Source organism: Mya arenaria, chromosome 1 (genome assembly GCF_026914265.1).
Source record: "Mya arenaria isolate MELC-2E11 chromosome 1, ASM2691426v1".
NCBI classification, from domain to species: Eukaryota; Metazoa; Mollusca; class Bivalvia; order Myida; family Myidae; genus Mya; species Mya arenaria.
In genome coordinates this window covers 18980730-19003582 of record NC_069122.1, presented here as the reverse complement: position 1 = coordinate 19003582, position 22853 = coordinate 18980730, and the positions used below count along the sequence as shown (strand labels likewise).

At 35.8% G+C, this 22853-nt stretch overlaps 3 protein-coding genes across 4 annotated transcripts in view; 2 read left to right on the top strand and 1 right to left on the bottom strand.

The window, feature by feature from the left end:
* The window catches only part of LOC128222193 (dipeptidase 1-like), a 59983-nt gene extending 52229 nt beyond the window's left edge, over positions 1-7754 (bottom strand). For both annotated transcript variants that reach the window (XM_052931474.1, XM_052932225.1), the window contains exons 1-2: positions 7401-7754; positions 890-1028 (exon numbers count right to left, since the gene is read on the bottom strand). In XM_052931474.1, the coding sequence (XP_052787434.1) occupies positions 890-1028; positions 7401-7708 (447 nt within the window). In that variant the 5' untranslated portion in view covers positions 7709-7754. The remainder of the gene's footprint in view (positions 1-889; positions 1029-7400) is intronic.
* Positions 1-22853, top strand: part of LOC128224324 (tRNA N6-adenosine threonylcarbamoyltransferase, mitochondrial-like) — a 451923-nt gene that overhangs the window by 355139 nt on the left and 73931 nt on the right. The window lies entirely within an intron of this gene.
* On the top strand, positions 12554-14937 carry LOC128225254 (uncharacterized). The gene is made up of 4 exons (XM_052935363.1): positions 12554-12965; positions 13288-13432; positions 14078-14263; positions 14844-14937. Exons 1-4 carry the CDS (start codon positions 12554-12556, stop codon positions 14935-14937), a joined length of 837 nt encoding a protein of 278 aa, XP_052791323.1.

Genomic DNA, 22853 nt, shown 5'->3' with positions numbered 1-22853 from the left:
TTCTACTTTAAGATCTATACCTGAGCGCCAGCCCCGCCTAACAATACGTATGTGGGTCGTATAAAACTGTCGGCAAGCGTTCTACTTTAAGATCCATACCTGAGCGCCAGCCCCGCCTAACGATACGTATGTGAGCCGTATAAAACTGTCGGTAAGTGTTCTACTTTAAGATCCATACCTGAGCGCCAGCCCCGCCTAACAATACGTATGTGGGCCGTATCAAACTGTTGTCCAGCGTTCTACTTTAAGATCCATACCTGAGCGCCAGCCCCGCCTAACAATACGTATGTGGGCCGTATCAAACTGTCGTCCAGCGTTCTACTTTAAGATCCATACCTGAGCGCCAGCCCCGCCTAACAATACGTATGTGGGCCGTATCAAACTGTTGTCCAGCGTTCTACTTTAAGATCCATACCTGAGCGCCAGCCCCGCCTAACAATACGTATGTGGGCCGTATCAAACTGTTGTCCAGCGTTCTACTTTAAGATCTATACCTGAGCGCCAGCCCCGCCTAACAATACGTATGTGGGCCGTATCAAACTGTTGTCCAGCGTTCTACTTTAAGATCCATACCTGAGCGCCAGCCCCGCCTAACAATACGTATGTGGGCCGTATCAAACTGTCGTCCAGCGTTCTACTTTAAGATCCATACCTGAGCGCCAGCCCCGCCTAACAATACGTATGTGGGCCGTATCAAACTGTTGTCCAGCGTTCTACTTTAAGATCCATACCTGAGCGCCAGCCCCGCCTAACAATACGTATGTGGGCCGTATCAAACTGTTGTCCAGCGTTCTACTTTAAGATCCATACCTGAGCGCCAGCCCCGCCTAACAACATGTATGTGGTCCGTATCAAACTGTTGTCCAGCGTTCTACTATAAGATTCATACCTGAGCGCCAAGTTGACCCTTCCTCAGCCGCGGTATATCAGTGTGTGCTTCTGTTGTGTTCCATATCACTGATTTCAGGTCGACCGTGTACACAGAGTTATTCGCCCACTTTCGGTACGACCATGCTAGATCGTTGTGTCTGAAAAACAGTATTGAACAATATGTAAGAACATATATGGGTGGAATTAAACTTTTGAACACTCGGGGTTACTAAGAACGTAACTCGATCTCTCTCGAGTTATTTTGTCAGCCTACTGGCGCGTAATCGTTGGTTATGTCTGTCTCCACTGTATTGGCGAGTGTTGAAAGTTATGAGTGCGACCTATACGACAATCTATTTTTACGACATTTGATTCTGGCTATGCGACATTTGGTGTAGATGTGATATAAACGACACATTGTTTAACGACATTTGATTCTGGCTATGCGACATTTGGTGTAGATGTGATATATATGACACGTTGTTTTACGACATGTGATTCGGGCTATTCAACATTTGGTGTAGGTGTGACATAAATGACACGTTGTTTTACGACATTTGATTCGGGCGATTCAACATGTGGTGTAGGTGTGACATATATGACACGTTGTTTTACGACATTTGATTCGGGCGATTCAACATGTGGTGTAGGTGTGACATATATGACACGTTGTTTTACGACATTTGATTCTGGCTATTCAACATTTGGTGTAGGTGTGACATAAATGACACGTTGTTTTACGACATTTGATTCTGGCGATTCGACATTTGGTTTGGTTGCGACATAAAAGACACGTTGTTTTACGACATGTGATTCGGGCTATTCAACATTTGGTGTAGGTGTGACATAAATGACACGTTGTTTAACGACATTTCATTATGGCTATGCGACATATGGTGTAGTTGTGACATTAATGACATGTTGTTTTACGACATTTCATTCTGGCTATGCGACATATGGTGTAGGTGTGACATTAATGACACGTTGTTTTACGACATTTTATTCTGGCTATGCGACATATTGTGTAGGTGTGACATAAATGAAACGTTGTTTTACGACATTTGATTCGGGCTATTCATCATTTGGTGTAGGTCTGACATAAATGACACGTTGTTTTACGGCATTTGATTCAGGTTATCTGACATATTATGTTGGTGTGACATAAATGACACGTTGTTTTACGACATTTGGTGTAGGTGTGACATAAATGACACGTTGTTTTATGACATTTGATTTGGGTTATTCGACATTTAATGTAGGTGTGGCATAAATGACACGTTGTTTTATGACATTTGATTTGGGTTATTCGACATTTAATGTAGGTGTGACATAAATGACACGTTGTTTTACGACATTTGATTCAGGTTATTCGACATTTGGTGTAGGTTGACATAAACGACACATAGCTTTACGGCATTTGATTCTAATAATCCGACATTTGGTGTAGGTGTGACTTAAACTACATGTTGTTGTACGACATTTGATTCGGGCTATTCGGCATTTGGTTTGGTTGTGACAAAAACGACACAGAGCTTTACGGCATTTGATTCAGGTTATCCGACATATGGTGTAGGTGTGACATAAGTGACACGTTGTTTTACGACATTTGATTCTGGATATGCGACATTTGGTGTAGGTGTGACATAAATGAAACGTTGTTTTACGACATTTGATTCAGGTAACTCGACAAGTGGTGAAGATGTTACATATACGACACGTTTTTTATGTTATTTATCGGCCACACAGCGTGACCGAGTGTCAAATGTTACCATCCGCTCCGATTCTTTTTCTTGTTGACAGAAAATTAAAATCTTAATGCAAATTTTAAGATGTTTGTGCGTTGTTGAACAAATGACGCGTGCAAAGATGTCAATTCAGACTCCAACATCATGACGCGCAGTAATTTGAAGCGGACTTTAAATAGTTTTCGATTGACGCCGGTGTTAAAACGTTTTAATTTTTTATCAAAATTTTTGTTAATGTACATTTTTCTAATACTGCTCTTCTAAATCGTTCTATTTATTATTATGTATTACTTTCCATTAAAATATATTTATGAAATGTTTCGTAGATGCACGTGAGTCGTTTTACCCGGAATGGGTAAGACAGATTTTTCCAGGCCGGTAAAATATAGTCCGAAACTCCACCTAAGTACGCGTGCAAATGTTTTTGACGCCAACGTCAAAAACACATTCTGCCTTATCCAGGTTAGAAGTCGCGTATGAACAGCCCACTACCGGAAGATCAACCTCATGGCTCCCATTTCCTGTCTGACCACCGTTTGAGGCACCGAGCGCTAAGGCGAGCGTGGCGGCAACAATTAATATGGCGAACAAGCCGCCACCCCTTCAACGACACGCGTCTGCATCTTTGTATGGAGTTCAATCTTAAATAGATTTTAAGCTAGTTGACCCACTTACCATGGGCTTTGACAAATTCAAGTTTTTTTTTAGCCTTATACAATAGGACGCATTTATTTGTTTGGCAAAAATGACAACTGAGGGAAATCTGAAAATGTATACTTTATCATGTCTTTGAATAAAATACTTTAAACTGTTATGCGCTATCATGTACTGGTCTTTTCATGGCTGCGTGCGTATGCATAAAAAACTTTAAGCAGTCACTTACATCTTTATTTATCTAACGAAAATGTTTAATGAATTTCATTTATTCTTCTCTCTATATATGCATTAATATATGCCGTCGTAAAGGCATACGCTTTGGCGACCTTGAGAGCTTTTGTTAATTTACTTCTTTTCCCCACTTATTTGCTGACCATCAATATGAAACTTTGATTCTATCTCGAGTGTTTTTTTGGACATATCTGTTGCTTTCGTTCTTTCATCGATGTTTTGATGGTTATATGACTCATTTGATAAATAGTTACAACTCGGCCATCTCCGGTCATCTCCGGTAATTTTCGGGATAAACATCGTAAATAAAGATATACGTTATTGTTAGGGTGGCGGCAATTAATTCAATTATCAGATAACGCTAAATTGTACTGAATTATTGTGATTCGTGTCTTAATAGGGCTTTGGAAAAACTTAAAAATTAATTTTCAGGACCGGTATAATGTCACTACTTTTCTTCCCGAAAATATTAACTATAACCCTTGACAGTTGAAAACACGTACAACACGTTTTCAATATGGGCGCCGCTACGATGGACTATTGTTAAAACCCTATAAGATGAAATTAGCGGCCTAGCGGCCCAGCGGCGTGAAGTTAGCGGCCTAGCGACCTAGCGGCGTGAAGTTAGCGGCCTAGCGGCCAGGTGGCCTAGCGGCGTGAAGTTGGCGGCCTAGCGGCCTGGCGGCCCAATTTTTATCTCTATTTCCAAGCAATTGTTAATACGTTTTTTTTAAAACAATGATAATTCAAAATAATAATAAATAAAAACAGTTAGGCTGCTGAAGTGCTTGATCGACTTTTTTGAAAAAAAGTTGAAAAACGCTTCAGAGTGATAATTTGTACATAAAACAGTTAATTTAAAATTGTTTTAGAATAAAAGGTAAAGAAAAATGTTCTGAATAGAAAACAATTTAAGGCCGCTATGTAACTATGTGAATAAAAAACTTTGATTTATCATTGTTTTAAAAAAAACGCATTAACAATTGCTTGGAAATAGAAACAATATTTAGGCCGCCAGGCCGCTAGGCCGCTAGGCCGCCAACTTCACGACGCTAGGCCGCCAGGCCGCTAACTTCACGCCGCTAGGCCGCTAACTTCACGCCGCTAGGCCGCTAGGCCGCTAACTTCACGTACATTAAGATAAGAGCTGTTCCAAATGTCCAGTGATGCTCTTTCCTGGTTTGCTATGAGCTTTCTATTATAAAGGGGGCCTGTGGTAATCGGGTTTTCCGGTGTTTTCCTTTATAACCTCCCTTGCGTATTTGGCAATTCATTTTCACTTCAAGGGGTTGTAATTTGTTGTCCTTTCACCTCACTTTACCCGACTGATTCTACAACCTATGGTTCTACAAACGTATTTTTTACAATGCTCTTCGTTCGTATTGCTTCCAGCTTGTACCTGACGTCATAATGAGGTCAGATGTAGAATGAAAATTATACCGATGTCTGCAAGCCTCACTATTCCTTCCGTTTGTCGAGTCGAATTTACTCATGTGCACCAGAAAATATTTCTAACTTCATACCTTAAATTTTCTGGACGTCAATCTCACCTACGGTTTAAAATGACGTCACTTTTGATGACGGACACTAGATCACGCTGATTTTCAACGTAAAATTAAAACGCTTATGACAATAATATTTTAACAAATCATAAATTAACACTTTCCAACATGTTGATATAATTATTTCGTGGCCTGCTGACACAATGAAAACAATAACAAGATAAACAATTTTCAATTCACATGTATATAAATAAGCAATGATTCGACACGAGCATATCTGAAGATGTTGCGTTTATCGGATAATAATCGCATATGCCGAAAGGCAGTTCAATTAAGGAATGGAAGTTGAGGTGTAAATATTGTAAGATAACATTGTCCTTGATGCAGAAGCAATATGATCACAGAACTAAACATGCACTCCATGATAATGTGGCTAGTCTTATAACCATGACCGATCTCTCAATCATAACCAAATTATCCCACAGCCTTGATCAGTTACGCAAACGCAGCAAATTTTTATCCAACAACCGTGGCCAACCCCTTAAACCTTGCCAAATTATCCAACAACCGTGCCCAACCCCTTAAACGTTGCCAAATTATCCAACAACCGTGCCCAACCCCTTAAACCTTGCCAAATTATCCAACAACCGTGGCCAACCCCTTAAACGTTGCCAAATTATCCAACAACCGTGGCCAACCCCTTAAACGTTGCCAAATTATCCAACAACCGTGGCCAACCCCTTAAACGCGGCCAATTTACCCAACAACCTTTGCCAACTCCTTAAACGTGGCCAATAAATCCAACAACCGTGGCCAACCCCTTCAACGCGACCAATTTATCCAACAACCGTGGCCAACCCCTTAAACGTTGCCAATTTATCCAACAACCGTGGCCAACCCCTTAAACGCGGCCAATTTATCTAACAACCGTGGCCAACCCCTTAAACGCGGCCAATTTATCCAACGACACTGGCCAACCCCTTAAACGCGTCCAATTTTTCCGTCGACCGTGGCCAACCCCTTAAACGCGGCCAATTTATCCAACGAACGTGGCCATACCCTCAGACGACGGAAATTCATCCAACAACCGTGACCAACCCCTTAAACGTGGCCAATCTATATCATATTATTGGTGAATCCCTCAAACCGCGGCGACAAATTGATAACAAATTCTTCAATCATGGTCAATTTCCTCAAACCGTGGCCAATTTCTTGAACCCGGTCAATTTAAACAGCAACAGTGCCAAATTCCTGAACCGCGGTCGTTTTACACCACAACCGTTGCCAATTCCTAAATCGTGGCCAATTTATACAACAACCATGGCTAAACATTATACTTTGGAAAATATATACTTCATCCGTGGCTAAAGTTTCTACCACAAACGTGACCAATGAAATATACCACAACCGTACCAAATTCTTCAAACGCGGCCAGCTGATACCTCTGCCGTTAGGCAATCTCGTTAACACTGCCAAGTAACACCCAAAACGCGTCCAATCTATATGACAACCTTGGCCTATCGCGAAACCATGGCCAATTTATTCCAGAACCGTGCTTAAACATTTCACTCGGTGGCCAATTTATAGCAAAACCGTGGCTTAACGCTTAACTATGGCCAAACTATTCCACAGTCATGGTCAATTTAATATACCACAACCGAGGTCAATCCCTCAAACACAGCCCTTCTCTCAAACTTGGCCAATTTAAACCATAACCGTGGCCGATCCTTTAAATCGTGGCCCTTCCCTAAGACGTGACCAATGTATACGAAAACGGTAGCCAGTCCCTAAAACGCGGCCAATTTACACCACAAAGTTGACCAATCGTGGGATTAAAAAGTTGATTTGCCCTCGCCATCGGATCATACGCGTTCTGTGAGTACTAGTCATCAATTCTACGTGGCATCAATTCCTCAATTATGGCCTTTTTATACCACAACCACATTACTGTGACCTATATAAATATACCATAGCCATGCAAAATTCCTAAAACGCATCCAACACGTGTAACACACAAACGAATCAAATCCCTGAAACGTAGCTATTCTATTCGAAATCCATGGTTAAGTATAACGACAATTCATTTTTTTATGAATAGCAAAATGAAATACCCGTACATGCTGAATTTAGCGACGGTTTCGCTATAAAATCAAATGACTGCATACAATCAAAATGATTAATCATCGACTAATTATATGGAGAAACCTATTTCAATAAATATGTTTGAATATTTTTATCACAGTCTTCCACAACAAGCTCATTTTTTATATAGGAGAATACACTATAAACAATTTTGAAAAGGGTCTGATATAGAACTATATAGTTAACTGAAACGCATAATAAGTTATCACTAAAAATCAAAATCAACTGACTGCATTAAATTAAAATGAGTTACCCATCGACTAATAAGTAGGGCCATTCTCGCTCCAACGATGACGTCACAACGCCGTTTGTGTTGTAAGCCATGGCAATTGATAACGCAACAACAACAAGAGCCAACAGACAGAAAAGGAACACTATCGCCACGTAAGTCACAATGTCACGCGTTTTGCTACTTCCACGACGGTCATTAATTTCACTAACCGGTTGAATGACGTCATCATTTTTCGAATGCGAGTTAGAATTGCTGATGTCATTGCGGTGAATAAGAAGCGGAGTCGTTTCGTCGGCCAAGGTTTGTGGATAGTCCGTTGATTTAAACATATTAGCTGTTAATATATGTCACAAACTATTGAATACAGTTACTTTATTTTCGTTATATCATGTACAATCTCTCCTGTAACATTATTTGATCGTGAGTTATCAGGTAGTGAGCTAGACTCTTTCATGTAGTAATCTGTTTATTCGATTTCAGTCTACTGGTGAGGTTTTCTTAATCGGTTATGAGCACGTTTTGTAAATGACTGTGCATATAAATACAAAGATGTGATAGCTTGTGAGCCGTTCTCTGGGAAAAGGCACCTAAGAGAACAGATACCTCTAAACTCAGTCTTAAATGTTGTTTTGTCTGCCTATATTTCTATGTTTCAATGTGTGATAAAAAATATTAAGCATGGCAATACCATAGAAAGCTGCCTTTCATCTGAAAAGGTTTCAAAGCTAGATGTTATGTGGCTTAGCATGCTGGATATACTAACTCAGAGTGTGTATACCACCTGATAATTTACGTCATAAATGCTACTTCAGAAGGCAACATTTAGCTTCGAATGATGATTTAAAACAGAGATAATATTTCATTTTCTTCACGATTTGATTTGAAACAAAGAGCAGTCAATGCCGCTTAATGAGCCCCGCCTTCGTTTTGTTACCGGAGTTTGATAAAACGATTAGTTTCTTCAAACACTTCGACTTACTTTTTCGAATAAGATGTTGTGATATTAGCCATCTGTTTGGCGAAAAGGTTTTTTGAAGTGTACAAAAATTAAACTTTTCAAACTCTGGTAAAAGACCGACGGCGGAGCACAGTAAGAAATATACAAGGGGCATAATATTTAAGGGGCATAGACTGCGCTATGTTTCATTTAAAATGATGTGAAATAGTAAAGTTATCTTTGTTTAAAGTTTAAACTCAAAGCGAAATATTGCTTTCCGAGATAGCATTTATGACGCATTATTTATTATGCATATATATAACTGGGGCCTTTTTGACTTTGATTGACTATTGATTCACGACGTGATGACCCACTTGTTTATTCCATTTCTGCACTCTGATTGGACAAGCTCGGCGTCATTCAGTATTTAACCAATGGTAAACGACGTTTTAAATAGATGCTGTTCTTTTTGTTTGCATGTGTTAAACCAATATCTTCATGAATTTATGTTAGCTTCCAAATGTAATTCTCGACTCGTGTATTTTTCCTGATATATGGAGTAAAGGCATTATATTGCCCTTGTACAAAAATAAAGGTGATATTAAGGGCCCTGATAATTATAGATGTAATACTATTTTGAGTTGTTTCGGTAAATCGTTTACATCATTATTGAATGCACGTCTGAATGTATTTCTTGAAATTATAACATTTTATGTGAGTAACAAGCAGGCGTTTGAAATGACTATATCACTGTCGATCATATTTTCTCTTTAAAATGCTTATTGATTTGTACTTAGCTAAAGGCAAGAAATTTGTTTTGTTCTTTTATTGACTACCGCAAAGCGTTCGACTATATTAATATAGTTGCTCTTTGGCAAAAGTTGTTGAGTTATAATATTGATGGCAAATACTTGAAATATTTACAATATGTATGATAAGCTAAGTCTAAGCAAATAACAAATTGTCTGAATTTTTAACTAATCAGTCCGGTGTCCGTCAAGGTGAAACTTGTCTCCTGTGCTGTTTTCATTATTTTTGAATAATTTCAGTGGTTTTATGGCGACTCAGTATAATGGTTTACAAACAGCCTGTGATAATGTTGAACAATACCTTAGCGACGATGATGTTCTTATCATAAACTGCCTATTGAAATAGGAAGGTTTGTGAATAAAGAAAGTAATAGTAGAACATGCAATATATGCAATGTTAACCAAGATGTAATAAGTGATAAATTTCACTGTAACTTCCAATGTGCATTTTTCAATTCCGACAGAAAAAAATATTGACACTTCTTATTACAATAATCCTAACACTTTAAAATTTGATCAGCTTATGAATAGTTCAAATAAATTAACTTTGTTAAGATTGTCTTTATTCTGTAAAAAAATGATGTCTTTGTTTAAATAATTTTTTATGCCGGTGCTCCTTGTTCACATTATATAATCATAATAATATGTCTCATTCTCCATCTTTGATTTTTTCCTTGTATATTCCACCTTACCCAATATCATTATCATTATTATTTTCTTTTAAACATGTTTTAATGTTCATATTGTTTATTTAATTGTTAAGGCAGATGCTCCAAATGAGCGTTGACTAATAACACTTTCAAACTTCATACGCAGTGATCTCCCTTGGCGAGCAGATTATTCTGCTACCACGCACAAAAACAGCTGGATTTCAGCTAGGTTTTTTCGTTTTTAGTTTCCAAACAATTAAAAAAAACTGAAAAACAAAGTTCAAGATTTTAAACGCGGTCACCAGATTTTGACCATCATCACATGATAAACGTGACGGTAATAACGGAATGAAACAACTACTAGGTATTTGATGTCGTTCCGAGCTCCTCGACCATTTTTTTATATCGAAAACAACATCGAATGTATGCCGATACCTGAGTAGAAGAATTTGTTAAATTTGAATGATATTATTAATTAATTGTAGTGTTTTAGCTTGTATTTTTATATCTAAGTTTAAATTGATTGCCAGTGAAGAGTATAATTGCAAATATAATTAAGATTCCCAAGAGTTAACTCATTAAGTTTATGTGCTAAATTGAAATAAATTGTACAGATTACTGACATTGTAAACCGTCCTTATACATCCGAGGTTGTTTTCGATAGAAAATGGCCGAGGGGTTCCGAATTGTTTGATGTAAAAGTCTGATAACGACTGATAGATTAATAAAAAAATATTTAAACACTCGCACACAATCAATATACGCATGGTAAGGCATAAATAGTAGATTAATTCGTAATATTAAAAATAATATCTACAATCTACTTGGCAATATATTATAGTCTCGATATCACAAAAAACTTATCACAGAAGGCTAGTTTAACAAAATAATAAATGTATACGCATACAAAATATTTCATAAAAAATTGGACTGAAAACGAGAAACTGAATATTGTTGTTAAGTTAAGTATGTGAATACCAACGCCTATGGAATTACTACAACTTTTTTTCAATGAGGTCCTCGGTAAGTTTGATTATATTGAATTGAAAACATATTGAAATTGAGAGGAATCAATGAATGAAACGAAGATACATATGTATATAAATTATGCGAACAAAAACTAGCTGTATACTAGCGAAATCTTATCACACATTTACATTAACCGAATGCGGGTTTATTAAGTAGATACGTTACCAGCTGTTCAGATTAATTGTTTGTTAGGCAAAAAAAACGTTCTTTGTTTCTGCCTACATCTTTTAAATAAAAGGGTATAACTTTTTTAGAACACGGATTTCTGTACCAATACTTATGTGAAAAACTACAGAAACAAGCTCAGTAGCAAAACGTTTAAACATAAACCCGGTTTAATGGCACTGGGTAAATGCCAAAGACATAAAACACAAAAAACAAAATAATCACAAACAAGAAACATGGAACTCCACAAACAGAACAGTGCATACATACTATATAAAACAAAACTAGGTATGTTTATCAAGGATTGTTAGGTACCGCCTTGGAACGATCAGTTACCGACCTATATCAGGGTTTATCGCTATTGTACAAAGTTTAAATATAAAATGGCCAAATTTTAAGATGTTATCTCATCAATTAATTATTTTAAGGATAGTATGGACAAACAAAAAAGTGTAGGGTCGGGAGGAAAAAAGGGTCAGTCGGGTTAGTGTAAACAAACCTTTGTTTTGCCTTAGACCTTAGCCTTGTGACTCTAAATTGCGTGAGTTAAATGTTTGTCTACTAAGCTTGTCTCTTATTGCAAAATGTAATCCTTAATCTGTAGATTGCAACCTGATTAGTCGGAATTAATAGAACCAAACTTAACCTAAATGTTTATGATTTTCACAACGACGAAAACTACTTTCTTTTCTGGTTCTCAAATAACCTTGCAATCAAAAAACTTTAATGAACCTAGATTTTTACAAACGAAAGCTACTACCTTTTTCTGATTCACAAATATCCTTATTAAAAATATTGTTTTAATTGAAGCTTAACTGTTCTATAATCTTAACAAATAAGCAGAGAAGAATGACGCATTGAAGAGTGATTCTAATTAGAGCTGCACTTTCATGAGTGTGTGTCTTTACTCTGTGTTGTGCATATTAAGGTATGAGTGCACGACAACCTTAGACTGCTTGCATCGAGACCAGTTTGATTTATCTTGAACCTGTGGGAGCACCAAGGCTTTGTCTGTAAGTGGATCCAGGCAAAATGCAAACGCCAGATGACACCACTCCCTTACTTTGTCTAAATGTGCTTGATGTGCATATTGAATCACAGAATGAGGAAAATACGTGTGCACGCCATTTGACCTTTTCAGCCAGTCCTCGTCGATTCCCACGAGTGGAAGTTTGGCAAACTTCGCGTAGTCAACAGGACATACAACAAGTGCATGCATGACTTCTCTTTTGTACTTGAATGTTCCTAAAACGCGCGTTTCTGAATTCCTTCCAGCACACCTGTTATATTTTGAAATAACATAATCGAAGTCCAACGTAAGCCTATTGGTTCCATATCGCGACTTATTTGCAAAAGGCTTATGATATATTTCAGCAGGTTCTTCACCGGGATGTTGAGGATTCCGATTCTTAATGAAATTCAAAACGTTTTCATCCACATCCATTGACCACCATGAAAATCGAGATTGTATATCATTGCTATTATCAGAATAGTCGTGACCCGGAAATGACTCACTTGGGGTTTTTCCAATAATTTGGTCATGTGATGCCGGTACAAATACAAGCGCCATTTGCATTTATCAAAATGAGTACTGTTCTGTTTCGTAGCCGTTCTGTTGCCGACTTACAGCGTTATTTGAGAGAAAGGGGTGTCACATTTAGTGATTCTAGGAAACCTGCGTTAGTAGAACTCTGTAGTTTGGCAGAAGAGCTGAGGATTGAGGTTGATCCCGACGGATTATTAGAAGATCGGCCTGAAGTCGTCTGTCAGAAGCTGATGCTGAATGACATGTGCCTTGTGTCTCCACAACGGCTGTCTGGGACTAACGATCTGTCTTTCGTGCCAGTTCTGTCAATTTTTAACATTTACAATAACTTAATTACTTTCAATAACTATGATCACGCCTCCCTAAGGGCATATCACCAGCTTGAGGGATATACTATGTTCCGAGATGGCTATACACGAGGTATTGAGACGGTACCATATCCCAATACTGGTAAGACTCTGCCAGTATGTAGTTGTTTTATATACTATACTTTGATAATGATGATGATGATGATAATGATGATGATGATGATAAAAATTTTGTCATTATGCATGTACATTTACCACCATTTTGAAACAAATTATGTTTTAAATAACATACAAATTTCATGTGTGCAAATAAATTAATATCATGAAGTTTAACAGCAAAGGTTATTTTTCAATTGTTTTATCAGATGCTTAATTAATTGTTATGCTATCATTGCAAGTAAAAACAATTCAGCAGCATATTGAATCATTGATGCATAAAATATATGTTTTATTCTTTGTTGCAGCCTTTGTTGCTGTGAAAGCCAATGTGAAACCCCGGACGAATGATAAAGATCCAATATCCAAGAGAGGCTACTACAGCTGTTGGATCATGATGAAGAACAGTGACGAGGGATCCATTCAATCTGCTTATTGCAGTTGCAAAGGAGGGTAATGGTCTAATTTACTCTTCCTTAACTACACTTCATGTTTTATACTTGTCACAGATGCAGAAAAGTATGTGGCCTGTCCTGGGAATCGGACCAGGGACCTGTTCTTGGGAAGTTGTATGCTCTACAAAGTGAGCTAATCAGCCCTGGATAACTGATATTCAATTAATAGAACTGTGACATAGATTCCCTCTAACTTGCTGGATCATATGTCCACTGGCTATATTTGTTAAACTGCAGTACAGTCTCACTGACATGCAGGGTACTGGCCACAGTCCCTTGTTGGACACAATTTCTCACCTACTCAGAAAAGTTTGCAGCCCGTCTGGAGATTGAACCCAGGACATCCTGTGCACAAAAAATTATCTACCATCTTAGATAACTGGCCCTTGATAACTTGTATTCTCTGATCTGTATAACAGTTCAGTACCATGAACTTGAGTTATACAAAAAAACATCCATAGATGTAATCTAATATTTTATTTGTTATTTTAGATCATATTTTATCATAGCTTACTTATTGATACTCTTATATAAACCCACTCCAAATTATAAGATATAATTTGATGCCACATATTTATCTATAAGTTTGTTTAGGCATGGATGTTTTGTGGCTGCTCATCTTAATATCATTGCTTTTTAATAGCATTGATGGATGCTGTCGACATGTTGTGGCAACCCTCTTCGAAGTCCTTGACTTTGTACAAGACTTCAAGAAGACCAGCTGTACTTCAGGGCCATGTATGTGGGTTCGGCGTGCTTCTCAGGCCGATCAACTTGGCAAACCTATTCCTGCCTCACAACTTGAGACTTCAATTATGGTGGAGTCCAGGTATATTTCTTTTGTCTTTAGTTAATTTACTTTAAGATAAGTGCTATATTTAGCACCCACCATATGAAATTGAGTCAGAGGTAATAGGTGAACAAAATGTTTTCAAAAAAACCCAGGCTGTGTCTATATTTGTGATGGGCACAGGCTAAGTACCTATTTTGAGTTAATAAAAGAATTGGAAAAAAATATTTTCTCCTGCATTGTTTGTTTTTTGATAAACGTGTGTGTACACACACCAATTATTTTTTTCCAATACTTATATTAACTCAAAATTATCTGCATAATACTACATGTACCAAAACATGCTCCCCTATTAACTAGAAACTGATGTACTGTGATTTTTGTAACATGTTTTAATGAAATATTAAAGGCTATAAAATATTAGATTAACATCCCTCACCCCTTTTTGAAACCCAATCAATAAGTTATATATATATTTATATATATGTATAAATAGATGAATTTTTAAAGATGGAAATAAACTGCCAACAAGTCCCATCTTAAGACAATAACCTTAACATTTCATACTCTGGCCTTTTCTTACTTGCCTACAGTTAAGGTTTTTGTTTTCTGTTTGCAGCACACAGACAGCAATGCCACTGTATTCGCCATTGTCTGACGAGTATCCAGTGCCTGATCCTAACGATTTCCTTGAAAAAGTGAAAACTCTTTAACCAACAGCCTGAGGATTACGTGCTATGTATGACTGCTCATATAAACAGAATAATTGTTCTTCATCACCTCTGAGCGTCAAAACACCAATGGAAAGAGCTGAACAATTTATGAAGGAACATAAATGTGAAAATATATCTTGTAACTGTTCTAATATATTTATGTATTATCTTACTTATTCAGAGAATGAATGTGAGCAAATTGAACAATTAACAAGAGGTCAATCAAAAAATAATAACTAGCATCGGATGAGAAAAGGACTATTAACTGCATCCAATTTTCATAAAATTACACATTCAATGATTTAAATCGAACAGCAATTGGTTTACAAAAAAATCAGTGTTTGCAGAACACTCTATACCAGACTCTATATTATTTGGACAGCGATTTGAAAATAAAGCCCATGACATTTTTATCAAGACACATATGTTTAAACATAAACATTGTTCTGTAAAAGTGCCTGGGCTAGTTGTTTCTAATGAAGACCCAATTTTAGCTTGTTCACCAGATGGAATAGTTGATTGCAAAATATGTGGGAAATTTTTGATTGAAATAAAGTGTATGTATAAATATAAGTGTTTTCACCCTAAAAATGCCTTGAAACTTTCAAATGTCTGTGTTGAAGATGAAAACAATAATTTAACATTGAGGCGTTCACATACATATTTCGACCAAGTACAAGGACAAATGAGAGTAACTGGCCTCACAAAATGTGTGTTGGTTGGGTACACACACAAAGGCATTTGTTCCATAACAGTTGACTTTGATGAGTCGTTTTGGCATAATTCTAAAAATAAATTGTTAAAGTTTTACACTGATGCATACTTTCCACTTTTGAAAAACATATGCTATACAAATTGAAAGACAAATGCCTTGTCTGTGTTCATCTCATGTAGACAGCATAACAGTTTTATTACAACTGTTATTGAGAACATCATTTAAAGAATTGCTGATCTTGTGAGATCAATTTTTATCTTTAAGGTATATGGTGCACAAATGGCATTCCTGTATTGTTCCATCCATTTGATATGGATGCCTTATGATACCATTATTTTGGTATAATTTGTACACCAAGTATATTGCTTTCCTGATATTCAAACATGAAAACCATGAAAGGCAATATATCTACAATATTCAATAGTATGGTCCAAGGAAAACAATCACAATATTGCAATATGCTGACCTGCTATTTATGACAATGTTACACACTGGCAAAGTTATTGTTAAATATTGTTTTGTTCTATATTTCAAATACAATTGGAGCAATCTTTATTTGAACAAAATTCATATTTGTATTAATGTGTTATTGAATAACATATTCATATTGAAACATACAAGTCTCTCTCTGCATGAGCTTTTGTACCATGAATGATGTATAAATATCATTAAACATTGTTCGATGTTTGCATCCGTTGTATAGTCCATCTATCTTCTAATATGACACATAAGCAAGTTATTAAATGAGGGAGTAATTGATCCAGTTGTTTTTGTGTACTTGTACCCAACTTTACCTACCAGATGTAGGTTTTAATGCTTGAGTGAAAATTCAAAACTCAGGTTCAAGAATGTAATCACATATTTATTACCAAATATAAGTATTGTACATACACATTGATTTCATACTTCCCATTTGGGTTTTGATTTTATACAAAAGTATACATTATTCCCTGCCATAAGAACACATGTACATAAAAAGGCTTAATTTTTATACATAAAAAGAATGTATACTCATAAACCTATTTGGCAAAAAAGAGAATGTGGCATATACTTTAGGCGAGACATGGCTGTAAGTTGATAACAACTGCAACAATTGTTGTAATTTGCCTCAACAGAAATCGAAACTTCAATGGAATTATGCCTGACAAAGTTTTAAAGGTCTTCATTCTTCGGATAGCTCTTTCAACATGAATTCTAACAGAGGCAATAGATCTTGAACGTTTAATTGCTTTACTGCTGAGGCATTTTCCATGTGTAAATGCCGGTATATTTAGGGTAGCTTTCTTTGGAAGTAACAAGTGCCTTATATTAAAACCACGATCAGCCATTAATGATGATATCATCGCCTTTTCCAATATTGTCTATAAATCCTGAAACTTGTACAATTTTGGCATCACTTTTAGAACCAGGGAAAATGTTAGATATAAATGTTATAGCCCAAGATGGAGATATACCAATTAATTGTTTGAATGTATTTGAATGCTCATAATTTGACCATATGTTGCCTTTTGAGCAGGGGCCGTGATTACGAACGGTCTCAAGTCTGAGTCTGGACTCACACTCACTAATTACAGACTCTATTTTTTAACGGTGTTTACAAAGAGACTCAGACTCAGACTTTGACTCAAATCATTGAGACTGGGTCTGAAAACGTGAGTCTACTACGTAGCTGTCTCACGTGAAGTAAATCTCAACTGTCATGGCGGACTGACAACTCGACAGATATTACCGGTATCGTAGATTTAGGTTGCCTCGTCGACCGCGTGTATTTACAGACAGAAACAACCCTTTAGAGATTTTAGATGTTGAGAGTGTCCGGAAAAGATATAGATTTTTTTCCGGAATCAATTATGATATTAGTTGGAATCGTGGAGCCAACGATCGGTACAGCGACGATGAGGAGCAACCCGCTCCCCCCTCTCCTGACGGTATTGTGCTGCCTTCAGTTTTTCGCAACCGGAGCGCATCACATCGTAATTGCACAGGCTCATGGCGTGTCTTGGTCGGCTGTCGGCAACGCAATTCATGGCGTATCTGTTATCCTTGCAGGACTGTTAAACAGATACGTTAAATTTCCAACGGGGTTGGAAATTGAAAGGGTAAAACGAAAGTTTTACAGTATCGCCGGTAAGTTTGGCTTTTTCTTGTGTTGGGAACCTGGTCAAATAGCCCCCAAGTCAAATAGCCCCCAAGTCAAATAGCCCTCAAGTCAAATAGCCCCCATTTTGGTCAAATAGCCCCCACACCTTTGGCCAAATAGCCCCCACTCGGAAAAAAAATGGTCAAAACGCCCCCAAATTGGTCAGAACGCCCCCATTTTGGTCAAATAGCCCCCACTCATTTTTTTATTTGAAATTATATTTGAAGGTAATATATTGTAATATTTTAAGCTATATTGAATTTACATAATTGCTAATCAAACAGTAGCATTTGTTGATAATTTAAATGTTTTAAAATATAAAAAATAATTTGCACATATTAAAGACTTATTAATTAGAGAAGATAGGGCATCTAAATTATCACATTGTGCAATAATCCTTTGAAGAAAGATTAAAGTGGGTTCGCACTTAGTTTTATAACTGACTTCAAATAATTTAGTTTGCACAATATTAAAGTCGGTTCACACTAAGCTTAATAACTGACTTAATTTAGTTTGCACACCTTCGCTTTGATATTTTTAATTACAATTTAGATTTAGTTTAAAATGATTGATTGTTAGCAAAGCTTTTATTGTAGAAATGAGTTCATGAATGTGGTGCTGGATGACAATTTTTAAAGTGTATATTGGATTATTCATGTTTGTTAAGTCGTATTGACAAGTTTTTAAGTGTATATTGGATTTTTCATTTTTATTAAGTCATATTTATTAATTGTGAGTGTTTGTTTGTAAAATGGACTATCCTTTTGTAGATTGTGAGAAGGAGATTCGGCCTAGGCAGCATGGAGTGGAATGCGAGTAGTGCGGGAGATGGCACCAAAGTTACAATATAAACTGTGTTTCATGGTGATCAGTATGTAATTCTTAGTTGTTGTACACCTCTCTTAGCCTGTAGCATACTACAATGTAAATAGTCACATGTTGATACAATTTAAATGTTCAAATTAGGATATTTTGCTTGAAACCAAAGGAAGTAAAAAGTTTATAATGAATTGATAAAAAATAAGGATACTCCAATCTATTAGACCAAATGGAACATTGTTTTCCAGGATGTAAATTAGAAAAAAGATCTATGGATTGGTATTGGGTATTACAAGAGATACATACTGGGTGAGTACCTAAATCGGAACAGTAACTAATTATGGAACACCTATTATAAAAGTGTTTTTTTTTCCGATCAAGATCAGTTTATTTATGAGTTTAATCAATACAGACGCTTGCATTAGATACAAATTCCAAAGAACACAATTCTCCGGTAAGTATTTCAAATACTGCTATCATTTAAAGTTTTTCATGTTCAAATGTCAAAACATGGCATGTGCTTGAAAGACTTTATGCTTGCCACAATCACAGCATACTGGTACAGCCTGTATTTTACTGCAATCATCAAATTTTTCTCACACAAATGACAACAAACAACCTGGAAATATCAATTATTAATTTACTTTAAAAAGAACATGGTGCAATAATTTTAAAAGAATACATAAAGAATGAATTAAAACTGTTTAATATTTAGGTACTCCAAGGACGAAAATGGCAGTCCTTGATTGTGCGGATGATAAAGTACTTTTCATGCAGATTGGTAGTACATGTATCTTGAAAAATGCCATTTATATCAACCAATTGGTCTTGAATCCTAGTATGCTGATGGAAATTGTTGTAGTTGTGGTGCAAGTCTAACTAAAAATATTTCAAAAATAGTGCCGAAAGTGTTCCGATTTAGGTAACTCACCCAGTATATTCAATGGTTTCAAACAAGAAATATACATAGGATTTTAGCTAAACTCACTTTTGTTTAAAAAGAATATTGTTAATGATAGATTATGTACATTCTGTTTGTCTGAAGAGAAACTTTGATTCATAGATGTTAATAAAATGTGAATTATTTCAAAAAAAAAATTTTTTTATATAATTTCTTGTTGTTACTTAATTTCGATGCGTAATCAATATTAAAATAACAAACACTTATGGCAGTTTAAATGCAGATTTGATGTATTAATATATTATTTATAAGATATATTTTAAAAGGTTTGATATTCTTACTTGGTAAAATTGTCAGATTTATTAATATACAAATAATGTTAATTGCACTTCATTTTGTAAAATAAAGGTTTAAAAATGTTTTGAAATAAAATAAGTATGCATATATTTTTTTTTTAAAAGTGGGGGCGTTTTTTGGGGGCTATTTGCCAATTTTAAAATGTGAGTGGGGGCTATTTGACCAAAATGGGGGCTATTTGACTTGGGGGCTATTTGACTAGGAAGCCTTGTTTTGCAATCGGAACTCCTCGGCTTGTATCAAGATATGGCCTCGGATATAATACGGGTCGTAAGAAAATAGTCCATCATGGCCGACCAAGAAGATGTTCAAACAACCAAGAGATATGTTAGTCCAAAGACAGAATGAGGAGCGAACTTTTACCACTTGTTTGTGTGTTAGTGTTATTTTTATACTTATTGTATTTTAATAAAATATAAAAATAGTTTTAAAAGAGCCCTAATGAGAAACTAGTTGGAAATGTCATTAATTCTTAGTGGGTGGGGTAAAGTCTTCTTTCATTTGACAGATTCTAATTTAGTAAATAACAATTTTGAAGCTCCAGTGATCAGTGGCAAAAATTAAGAAAACAAATACTCTATTTCTTTTTTAATAACAAATAAGTCTGAATCTGACTTTGCTCAGATCGATAATAGGTTAAACTTTCTTTCTCAGTGTATTTATCTCATACATTTCATATCATTAACTTTAATTTTTTATAATAGAAATTTACATTCTTTTAACCAAGGATGTATGGTTTATATGTCCGTGAGTGTTGGTAGCGAACAACTTAATGTAATGGCACAATTGAATACCTCGGCTCTGTTCACTAATATAGTTTTTTAAATAAATCAGATCTTCATTCTATTGGTTTAACAAAATGAGTTTGAACGCATAAACCAGCACACATTTCTTTCAAGACTAAATTCTTTGATATCCACCAGTGGTGGTGATGCAGAAACATTGAAAAACTGCTGACATTTTTTACTGTGCCAATGAAATGCAGACATTTAAATTTTAATCTTAATGTCATTTTCAGAGAAGAGTATGGTACCAGGGGTGCAGCTGACTCTGATTCCCAGCTTGTTCTAATGAAAAAAGGCAGATGAGGTAATGGTTGTGCTATTTTCGAAATTCGGACAATAATTTAACAGTCATGTATCCTATTGGTTTAAGCCCAAAAGTACCTGCATGTTTGTACAATTAACCAACAAGGATTGACAGTATTAAAATATCAACATTGTAGATGAATTTAAACATGATAACAATTTCATTTCATATCTTTTTAATTAACCAGTAGTCCAGAGCTAAAAGCTGCTCTCTCACAGATTGGCAGTTCTTCTTGGTCATTCTTCAAAAGCCCAAAGGAGTAATTAAATTAAATTTACACATATAATTATTTTTATGCTTATTTAAAGCAATAGCAAAAAAATATTTCCCAAACAGTTGAAATCTGTTCTATTGTGTGTGACCTTATATGACTAGTTGGAGGAATTTTTACCAAATTTTCAAACTTGTATATGAAAGACTGTGATCTGATATTATGCCAACAGTCTAATATCACTGGTTTCCATGCATTTGCACAATAATTGCCAATTGGCTCGTTTAAAGACAAACATAAAAAAGGTGTCAGAACAGTAAAACTGTGAGGATGCAACTTTAAATTGGTGTTGCACTTAATGTTTTGTGAATACTTTTCTGTTGTTGTACAGGCTTTTCAAATAATTGATCTGAAAATATAATTCTTATTATTGTTGTATTTTCTGTTTTCTATTTCAGGCACTGGAATCGGAATGTAATAAAAAATGCCATTGTATGAGGATTGACCTTCAATGCATGGCAATCATCTTAACACAACTGCAACGCCTTCCTTGGAAAAATGAGTGCAAGATGGAAACAAAGCGTTCAGTGGAACATCTTGTCATCTCAAATATTTGATGACTTACATACTGATGTGAAGTTGAAGATAAAAGTCATCTGTTGGTCCGTGATTATTAAATAAATCCGAACATATATTTTAAAAGGGTAAAATGGTAAAGGATTTAAATACGCTTTAAGTGGTTTTCCTATATTATGGAGGGAAGATAACTACAAAAACAGAAACAGATGGCATCGGCAGACCAAATAAAGGAGAGCTATTTTGTTCAGTTCAATTTTTAAGACTTCAGAAAATCTGTTAATAGGGCACATCCTTGCAAATGCCATATTGTAAACTGGGCTCTTTAAAATGTGAAAAGGTGAAAGTGGTCTAGAGGATAAGCCCCAAATTCAAGGTTGTGAGTTCAAGACCTCCAAGATACTTTCTCTTGACCTCAGGAAAAGGATGTCCATACTTGTTTCTTCTTAGGCAACAGACTTAAGAGTGATTTTGTAAGCTTCCAGCTTGCATAGCAATCTGATAAGGCATAAAATAAGATACTAGCTGACTTGCAAACAGTTTTTTCCATTTGTGTTGATTTATTTTTCAGTCTGTTGGAATGTTTATTAGAAGTGATGCGCATTGCTTACTGCAACCAATATTTATTTTCTTTATTAAATTGAATTTAACGAACACATAACATGACTTGTGATTATACAGATGCATGTTTATTTCGTTGATTGTATGAGTTTATTTTCTCAAATGATGTAATAAAAGTTATTCTGAATGACTGTCCTTTTTTGTTTGAAGAAAATGTGTTGAGGTTTTGGCATAGCATAGTGTCATCATCATCATCATCATCATCATTGTTGTGTACAAATAAAACATTCAAAACAATGTAATTAAAACCAAACTGTCAAGCCAAGTACTCAAAGAGGCACAAGGATATTGCTAAAGAGACCGGTAATACATTTAGACAAATAAAATGCAAAGAAAGATCTATAATTCTGACACATGGTAATGCTTTAAATAGTCCTCTCATTGTGTGTTTATGGTTAAAGTGGAGACATACAGTATTTTTTATAATGAAGACTTAAATTTGTATGGCAACTTAAAGCCATATATATGGGGATTAAACGCCAGAAAT